This window comes from Lipotes vexillifer, unplaced genomic scaffold (genome assembly GCF_000442215.2).
Source record: "Lipotes vexillifer unplaced genomic scaffold, Lipotes_vexillifer_v1.1 scaffold397, whole genome shotgun sequence".
Lineage (NCBI taxonomy): Eukaryota > Metazoa > Chordata > Mammalia > Artiodactyla > Lipotidae > Lipotes > Lipotes vexillifer.
In genome coordinates, this window is record NW_006772681.1 from 663,819 (window position 1) to 674,322 (window position 10,504).

General features: G+C 36.6%; 1 protein-coding gene across 2 annotated transcripts in view; it reads right to left on the reverse strand.

The window, feature by feature from the left end:
• The window catches only part of RALGAPB (Ral GTPase activating protein non-catalytic subunit beta), a 77,496-nt gene that overhangs the window by 56,280 nt on the left and 10,712 nt on the right, over positions 1–10,504 (reverse strand). For both annotated transcript variants that reach the window (XM_007447709.1, XM_007447710.1), the window contains exons 3-5: positions 8,548–8,711; positions 6,788–6,974; positions 3,590–3,721 (exon numbers count right to left, since the gene is read on the reverse strand). In XM_007447709.1, the coding sequence (XP_007447771.1) occupies positions 3,590–3,721; positions 6,788–6,974; positions 8,548–8,711 (483 nt within the window). The remainder of the gene's footprint in view (positions 1–3,589; positions 3,722–6,787; positions 6,975–8,547; positions 8,712–10,504) is intronic.

Below are 10,504 nucleotides of genomic sequence, written 5' to 3' on the forward strand. Positions count from 1 at the left end.
TGTAGGGAAGATAAGAAGTCTCTAGAAGCAGTACCTACTGGGGATTATAGTTCTCTGTTCAAAAATTAGAAAAATAAGCAGTAAGCTTGGAATGGACTACACCTCAGTCCAGCAGAGCTCTGCTAAATTCATATCTGTTTGATACCAAAAACCAGGGAGAAAGAAAAGGGTTCAGGGAGAGTGTGCCGGAGAAAGAGAGCAGTGCATACGCACAAGAGGAGCAAAAAAGCCAAGAGATAGACAATAGAGCAGCCTGTCCCAAGGCTGCCTTGATCCCTCCCTATCATGATTGAATGTTCACTGCTTCTTGGAGCCCAGTGAGACCGCTCTATCATCACACAATAACCCCTCTTTTTCACCTGCATTTGTTTAAGTAAGTTCCTATTCTGTATATCAAAAAAAACCCTGACTAAAATACTAAAATCTTTCAGCTCAAAAAGAAAGATAGAGCCTGAAGAGATCAATTAATAGTGAAGGAATAGGAAAAGATTATCCAAGAACTACAAACTCTTAAGGAATATATAACTTTCATGCAACAGAGCGTAGAAAAAGATAGGTAGTTTCCTATTTAAGTTACCAAAATATAAATTAGTCAAAAAATAGAAATGGAGATAATTTGGGAAAACATTAAAATAGCATTCCATAACCAAGCAGAAGTTTTCTCTAAACAATGAAGGATGATTCAATAGAACAGCATTCCATAACCAAGCAGAATTTTTCTCTAAACAATGAAGGATGATTCAGTATTGGGGAAAAATTAACATACTATAATAGGTAAAAGAAGAAAAAACATTTAATTGCTTAAATGGATGCCAAAATATGATTTGAAAATAATTCAGTACTATTTCTGATTTTACTTATATTTTTAAATTTAAAATTTTTTCATTGCTTAGGAAATCAGGAACATAAAAAAGAATAACTATCTAATATCAACAACCAATATCCCACTCAAAATTTCACAGAACAGAGGCAGTCCAATGAAAATCAGAATGAAAGAAGGATGCCAAAACAGTATCATTTTAACTCAACAATGTTCTAGAAATTCTGCCTAATGTAGTAAAACACATACAAAAATAATTATAACAACAATGGCAACTTTTCAAGCATTAGATGTACTGTTTTACATACTTTTTCTTCAATACTTATAACAAGATGGATAGTATTATTATCCCCATTGTATAGATTAAAAAGAGACTGAGACTCAGAGAGACTAAACTGCTTGCTCAAGTTCACAAAGAAAAAAGTAGCAGAACATGAACTCATATACAGACCTTATTGCAGTCAAAGCACTTATAATTAATTACCACAGATTCGAGTATGAATTACTAGAAAGCAGACATTTATTTGCAGATATGTATTCATTATATCTAGAAATTTTAAAAGAATCAGTGAAATACTCAGAGCATTTTTAAATCCCAAGTATATAAAAAATATACAAAAATAAAATAAGTAAAACATTTTCTTTACAGCAGCAATAGCCACTTACAAGATTTAACAGTAGAAAAAAAGTTAGCCTTTCACAACATCAGCAATAAATACATAGGAATAATGGTAAAAAGAAAAAAACATGCAGATCTCTGTGAAGAAAACTACAAAACACTTCTGCAAGATAGTTAAGATTCTAGGGGCTTCCCTGGTGGTGCAGTGGTCAAGAACCCGCCTGCCAATGTAGGGGACAGGGGTTCAATCCCTAGCCCAGGAAGATCCCACATGCTGCAGAGCAACTAAGCCCGTGCGCCACAACTACTGAGCCTGCGCTCTAGAGCCTGTGCTCTGCAACAAGAGAAGCCATGATAATGAGAAGCCTGCACACCGCAATGAAGGGGTAGCCCCTGCTTGCCTCAACTAGAGAAAGCCCATGCACAGCAATGAAGACCCAACACAACCTAAATAAACTAATTAATTAAGATTCTAAAAAAGAAAAATACCTACTCTTAGAAAAGCAAACACAATATATTAAGATGTCAGCTGTTCCTAAATATAAATACAAGCTTAATGCAATTCTCATCTTTGGCAGAGTCTGGTTAGATGTTCACTAGCTTCTCTTTTCCTCCTATGTTCTCTTGCAACTAAGTGTGGCATATGTCTGAGTTCCAGCCAGTGGAACATGGGTAGCAGTGATTTACATCACAGCTCAGGAGCCGGTCCATGAAAACCTTCCACACAATTTTCCTTGCTCTCTCTCTTTTCCATCTTCTAGCCAGATACAGAGGCACCTGCCTACAAAGTTAAGGCCCAAATAAAGCCACATGTTGAAGATGGCAGTGACTCTGCCAGCCTGGGTCCCTGAACAACTACCTAAGCAGAGCCGCTCCTTACCCAAGACTTTATGAAACATACTGTACTAAGCCACTAAGGTTTTCAGGTTCATCTGCTAAAGGAGGACATGTTCCTTACCCTAATTAACACACACTCCAAACCCCAAAAGGTTTTGTGAGGTTCTTCTGTTCACTTGTGTTTTGTAACATGTCAAATGGATTCTAAAATTCATCTAAAATGTTAAACAGGCAAGAAGAGATTTTTTAAAATATTCCAAGAAATGTTTTAGGGAAAAAGATATTAGTCCCACCAAATATCAATAACTATTATAAGGTTAAAATAATTAAAAATGTTAATCTCCTATAAGAATGAATTAAAAGATCAATGGAATAATATGTGGCCCAAAGACAAAACCCATATATATAAAGGAACTTAATGGCACAAAGGAAACAAAGTCAGAAGAAATCATAGGTGAATATCTATCTGATCAAAGAACACAGGAAGACTTTCTAATCTTAAAGGAAACAGAAAATAATCACAGAAAAAGACAGATTTTAAAAAATAAACTAAAAATCACTGAAAGATGAAAAACACACAATACAAACTGAAAAAAACATGATAGAAAATGGTTAAGATCCCTAACTTATATACAGGTCATACAGAGTAATTCAGAATCACTAATACACAAATAGAAAAATGAGGCTCGTCAAACCAGAAAGAAAAGATATGGAAGGAAAAACTTTACAAATCAAGACAGTATACAACAGAACCAAAGTTCCACAGAGCACAAGGATGGGGCTAGTAGAGAGAAAGGTAGGAAGCAATGAAATTGAATTGAATAGAATTACTATAAAAAAAGAAAGCATGAAGTATTACTTTTAGCAATTTGTCCCTCTGTGAAATTTTATGGTGTACCCTCAGTGAAATTTTAAACAATGCTACTAGAGGAGAGGTCCTGAGAGCCAGACTGGCCAGTCAGTGCTGGTCATAGAGAGGAACAAGCTAGTCTCCAGTCCCCACAGAATGTGACAAAGTCCTGGGAGAGAGATCATCATCCAAGCTGCACCGACAGGCAAGAGAACAAATGCTGCACCTACTGCAGGGAACAAGCCTCTAGAGAGTGTGGCCCAAGAGCAGCTGAGGACAGCCTGACCCTGCTGGGACAGGGAGAGCAGGGGCACATGATGTAGATGTGTGTGTTGTCCAATTTGGCTCCATCTGATGACTGGGCTTAACAAGCCACACTGTGAACTCTAACAAGGAGTTATAGCACCGTTCCTGCCCTAAGACACTCACTGCGTAAAGACCACATGAAATACAACAACAGTACCTTAACATATGTAAAAAGCGAAACCATGTCTGTGCAACACACTCATTATCCATTTCAGGAGGGATCAGACTGGCATCTTCATCGGGAACTTTAAATGGAGGAAATGAAGGACCATATGTAAAGCGTAGCAATCTAGAAAATAAAAAAATCATACCAGCAAGTTCATTTTGTAACAGAATGGAAAATACATCCAAGCATTAAAATATACTAAGAGAAATATGATAAGAGAAAATAGATGAAACTTGTATTATACCTCACTGAAGTGAATAAAATAAATGAAAACCCTTGTTTATAAAATAGATAAACTGGAAGAGGATTTCCAGTTTTGTAAAGGATTTTTTAAAACATGTATTTCTATGTTTAAATAATTAATGTTATTTATAATTTAGTTCATATATTTTTAAGTTATATAATTTATAAGTTTATTTTATTTACTTAAAAAATTTCTTTATAATTTAATAAATTTATGTACTTAACTGTAATTTTATTTTACTTATATGATTTTATTATACTTATCAAATAAGTGATTTTATAAATTAAATGTTATATCTCATATAAATTTTATAATACATCTTGTGTATAACATTATAATATGTATAACATGTAACATACAATGGTGTATATAATTATACATAATATAATTTTATAATATATACTATAATATAAATCACAAATTAAATATTACTTTATAAAATTAAAAATTACCTAAAAGTTTACTTTAAAATTGCAAATAACAAATCATATAATAATACACAATTATGCTTATGTTGATTATATAGTCATGTAATATAAATAATAAATTCTTTAATTATTTTTAAGATTCATCGCACTGCAAACACCTTCAACACAACTAAGCTATAATCTATTCATAATAACTGCTATATAACTTTAAATGAAGTTTAGAATTTATGGTGTGTGTGCCATAAAATGAATTTGACAATTCAATTACTTAACTAAATAGTAATATTCCAAATGTATTAAAACTGTTCAAAGCCCTTTGACCCAATTATTAACCTATTATAATCAGAATAGATTATAATCTATTATCTTATAGTTATATAATCTAAAGTTTATGTGTTAATAAAATAACCAGAATATACACAAAGACTATGTATAAAGTACTCACATATCAACAATATTTTTAAAACACAGGGAAAAACTTAAATATCAAAACAGCAGGGAAATTATTAAATGAATTATAATTCCATTTATAAAATGAAAAACTATAAAGCCATTAAAAAATGATCTTGAGATCTATTTAAGAAGAAAAAAGGTACATGTAATTACTGGGACAAGAATCAGACAACAAATAAAAAAAGCAGATAATACTATATCAAATAATCTCAAATTTATTTTTTAAAAAAGAGAAACCAGGAAAAATATATTCAAACTTTGGTTATTTGTAGGTGATGGATATTTCCCCCTACATCTTCCAAATTTTCTATTATAAGCATGTATTGCTTTTATAATCAAGATAAAATGATGTATTATTTAAAAATAGATTCATAATATTGACATTCACAAAGATATACCAGAATCAATAGAATATTCCAAACCTTCATCTTAGTTTAAACGATATAAAGAGATAAACATTTATTAACTCTCAAAATGACCAGTCTACCTTCTGATACATGATACCACCTATGAATGATCTGTTCTCACCTCCACCACTACCCCACCCCCAATCAAACCTGAATCAGATCAAGTCTCTAGATCACCAGTCGACAGGAAATACAGGGGACAGAGGAACATGCTAATTAACACAACTAGGACATAATCAGAAAAATCCAAAATGTGAAGCATTCTATAAGACAAACAATGCAGTTCAACAAAAAAACTGCAAGGAAATAAAAATGAGACAACAGTAACCTACAGTTTAAAATAGGCTTAAGAAACATGTCAACTAAATACAATGTCCAAACCTTGTTTGTGTTCTGATTCAATGGAATCAACTATAAAAAAAATTGAGACATTCAGGGACATCTGAACACTCAACAGCTAACCAATATTAACAAACTATTAACATTTTGTTTAGGTGTGATAAATGGTATTGTGATTATGTTTAAAAAAGAATGCTCAGGGCTTCCCTGATGGCGCAGTGGTTAAGAATCCGCCTGCCAATGCAGGGGACAAGGGTTCGAGCCCTGGTCTGGGAAGATCCCACATGCCATGGAGCAACTAACCCCGTGTGCCACAACTACTAAGCCTGCGCTCTAGAGCCCGCGTGCCATGAGCCCTTGCTCCGCAACGAGAAGCCACCACAATGTGCACCTCATAAAAGAGTGGCTCCCACTCGCCGCAACTAGAGAAAGCCTGCACACAGCAACGAATACCCAACACAGCCAAAAATAAATAAGTAAATAAATTAAAAAAAAAAGAATGCTCAACTTTTAGAGTCATATTAAAAGAAATGAAAAAAACAAGTCTGAAAAAAATGAAGCCTAACAGTTTGCTCACAGAATAGTGATGGCATTATATATAAATGGTAAAAAAAAAAAAAAAAAAAAAATTAAAGTTAATTAGGGCTTCCCTGGTGGCGCAGTGGTTGACAGTCCGCCTGCCGATGCAGGGGACATGGGTTCGTGCCCCGGTCTGGGAAGATCCCACGTGACGCAGAGCAGCTGGGCCTGTGAGCCATGGCCACTGAGCTTGCACGTCCGGAGCCTGTGCTCCGCAACGGGAGATGCCACAGCAGTGCGAGGCCGCGTATCGCAAAAAAAAAAAAAAAGTTAAATTATTATAATAAAATACTGCCTACTTTGGTTACACAGGAGAACATTATAGTATGGTTCTATTTCTGTAAAATTATGTATAAACATATATAACAAGACTTCTGGTGAACTTAACTCTTTCTGTTATAACTTTCTTTGGTTTGTTTTTTAAAAATAATGATCATGAATATTTTAATAATCAGAATAAGAGTGGGATTTTGGGGGTGGGAGTAGTAGGGCTCAGAATTTATCTGCCTCTCCAAAATACCTGCTTAATCTAAAATGTTTTAGATTAGACAGGCACTAGCCAAACTGACACATCTATTTTTAAAAAGTGGTTTGATTCTCTATCTAAGGTACAGTAATGAGAGACACAGAATAGAGACTTTTTACCATGTACTCTGTGAATCCCAGAAAGACACAGAACTAGGGGAAAGCTACCCAAGGTCAGACGGATGAAGGAAGGCAAGTGATGATGATAACTTACCTTGAAGTGAGCGCACAGATGACCTTGCTCCACTGCTCCACCACTGCTGGGTGGTGCCTCCAGTTAGCCACCATCTCCTTGGCTGTTTTCCAGTAAGGAGGTGTTGGGAAGCACCGAGTACAAGCTAGTAACCAAACCTCAAAGAGAACACCAATCAACTTCTCTGCTAGATTCTCAGCAATGCCACCTTACCAACAAAAAGAAAACATCTTTGGCATACTTATTTGTAAAGCAGAATCTTTAATTCACTGACTTGGGAGAACTGGCCAAAAAATTTTAAAACTGCAATGTTAAGTTTTGACTTTCAAATAATCACTTAACAGTGAGAACAAAAAACTATTCTTAGAAGCTCCTATGAAGGAAATCATGGATACATCAACCCATTATCACTTTGAAAGTTTTCAAGTGGCCCTGCTCGGTTCGTATTGCAGATCTTAATCTTCCAGCAGTGGGACAAGGAGTACAAAGGGAAGAAGGGAAAGGATGAGCGTCTATAATGAACGACTGCTATGAGTCAGTTTCTGTGCACACAGCTCATACACATTAATTCTGCAGGACAGGTATTTATAATCTCTTACCAATTATCGATTATACCCATTTTGAAGATGAGAAAACAGGTTCAGGAAATTTAAGTAACTTGCCCAAGTTCACACAGCCAATAAGTAAAGGAATCAGAACAAATACCCAAGACTTTTTACCTCTAAACTTTGCTACAAAATGCTTCAGGTGTTTGAAAGCTACCCTTCAAGGGAGAGGGAGACAAAGAAGGGAGCCGAAGGACTGGTACTGGGCAGGACAGAGCCTCAACCATGAAAACAGAGCGGCTCCTCTGTTCCAAGCCCTGGAACTAGGAAGAACAGCAGTGGTCTGTACTCTGCATAGCTCCAAAAGACAAACTTGGGACGAGAAGGAAAAGTTCTAAGGATTCCTATTTCAAATGTGCAAAAATGAAGTTTCAACAATAATAAGCCCCAGAAGTGGATGGATTGCCTGCCTTATGGTGCTGAAATCCCTGCCATGGGGAGTGTGTAGCAGAGAGACACACTATCTGTGTCTGGCCAGCTATCATCAATACCAGACAGGGTATTCCTATTATGTGGTCCCTTGCAACACTAAAATTCTAGGGTTTTTTTTAAGATATGTTCCTGGACACTGCATCTGTGTGAGAGCACAAGCACACTCACATGTGTTAGTAAAGGGACTACACAGATGAATAAGCAATAAGGGAACTTGGAACTAGAATATCAACTTATTGTCTGTGTACACTGTGCATACAAAGCAGGATGTCTAAAATACACTCTAAAATCTTATAAAATTGGAGGCTTTTTAATGGCTAGGCAATGAATGACATACTGTCATACTTCCAAATAGAACACTTTAAGATTCTGTAGGGTTCATTTGCTAAACAAAATATCTTCTAGCTATCAAGTTTTCAGTCTACCTGGATAACTACTTTGTAATCAGGTGCATGAGTTGTTTTGTATATAGGCTCTATCCTAATATACTGAACAAGCTACTGTTACTGTCATTATCAAACATGCATTAATTCACTGAGCCCCTCCCTATATTAGCAAAATCATCACTGAAGGTAACATAACTTTGCATTGTGCCTTTGAGGGTTTTCCATTCTAAGAATTGTTCATCTTGGTTTGTCAACTGTAGTGCCAAAGTTTAAATCCCCACAGAGTCTACTACTCATTGAGTCTAAAAGTAAACAGCATTTGGAGCTCAGAAATAAACTAGAAAAATAATTAACAAACCTTGAACAGTTGGTGGTGCTAGAAGTATGTCATTAATCTGCAGAAGAAACAACAGTAAGACTTCCCAGGTTTCTCGGGCCATAATGGATGACTCACGGGCCAGTTTCTGAATGGCTCTCAGGACCTGTAAGCATAGTCGGATCTGACTGGAGCCCTGTTCCTGTCTGAAGAAGACAGACAGACATCACTGACAAGCCTTGAGGAGAGAATGCAACAGTTAAGGACAGGCGACTTTTGGACACAGCAAACAATGATCCAATGATACTCCCTAACAGCATCAGCAGACAGAACTAGGTACACCCTCTTCAGTTCAAAGCTTCTTCCTCCTCATACAGTTTGGCCCTCTGGGATCTAGCCTACCACTCTTAAAGAGCTTGAAGAGCTCCTGGGGAGACAGAGGATAATTGAAAGTAAACTTCACCTCTAGATTTTTAGAGGATAATAGAAAGTAAACTTCACCTCCAGATTTTCTAAGTGTGAAATGTGCCTGGCGCATACAACAGATACTCAATAGGTTTCTGCTGAATGAATGAGTAAATACCCACAGCCACTTCCGCTGCTCACACAGCAGAATGGCCTTTGTATTCTTTTTAAAAATTTTAAGCACACATTTACAAGAATTCTGCACGTGATTTCATAGTGCTCACAAGTCCCTCTGAAGCTAATGTCTGCTAGAGAAGAGCCTACAGAATGGAATATCCTAATAGGTCCCCAAAACTGACGAGATATAGGGGCAATTCCCTCAGAAATGAGCACCTGCTACTGCTGCTCTACAAAAAAAAAAGGCAACATAACCCAAGATGGGGGCTCCAAAGGTACCCAAGATACTCCCAAAGAACAGTTTTACAACACTTTTTAGTCCACAGGACCATTTTTCTCCAACAGAATTAGATCAATATATCAGGTCCAAGCTCCAGCCCTTATCCCTACTGTCCGAAGTGGATCACCTTGAGAATTTCAAGAATCGTAGTAAACCCACTGCATCAGCAAATGCTGAACTGCCCTCCAGAGTTCTCAAGTGAAACCCAAGACAAGTAACTCATACTACTGAAATAAATCTTGAGGCCAAGTTTCTATATATTATGACTCATGTTACAAATTCATAAAACATGTCTGAATGAGAGTAGGGAATCGCAGAGCTGCCTCAAGAAATCCAGAAAATGAAGTGAGTGCCCTTAGAACTCCCATCACAACCTTAGAATAAAGATTCTCAGATTCTGGGCCATGACCCAGAAAACCAGAAACTTACACTGGAGTTGCAAAAAAATGACAACCTTAAGTTTTCCCTAAAGAAGTCAGATCTAAAGTAAAATGATGAGACATTCACTTAGGAAAAGCCAAGAGTCTCCAAGAGCAGGAAGATGTCCCATGTTCAGTTTGATGTGAATCCAGTCCATGGGAAGCCATGAGGCTCAAGCTTGTGTTTGTTGCTCTGGCTACTAAAGAGTAAGAAATACATAACAGCCCCAAACCTCATGTAGCCATGTAAGAGGGAACCCAGAATAAGAAATAAAAATACCACTAGCAGTCCTGGGGGTGACACCCTTGCAAGACAGCAATGACATTAGAAGCCTCCCAAATGGCAACCCAGGCCTACCCACCCTTTCTAGGTACCACCTGCCCAGTGGCAGAAAAGGAAACATCTGCTCCCTAGGTACTGTAGCCTCACTCAGACAGCCTAAATTTAAGAGCAGTGTCCAAGTTTCTACAGCTAAGAGAAACAAGGTAATCTTTACTGAAAAATAAACAGAAAGGTCTAAACACCAAAGATATTCCTTTCCCCTTAATATTTTCAAAAGCAACTTGTGAACTTCAGAAAACTGTTCTAGAACATGGGGTGGTGAATTACATATGGCCAATGGGTCAAATCTGGCCTGCTATCTGTTTTTGTAAATAAAGTTTTATTGGAACACAACCATGCTCATTTATTTATATATCATCTATGGCTGCTTCCCTA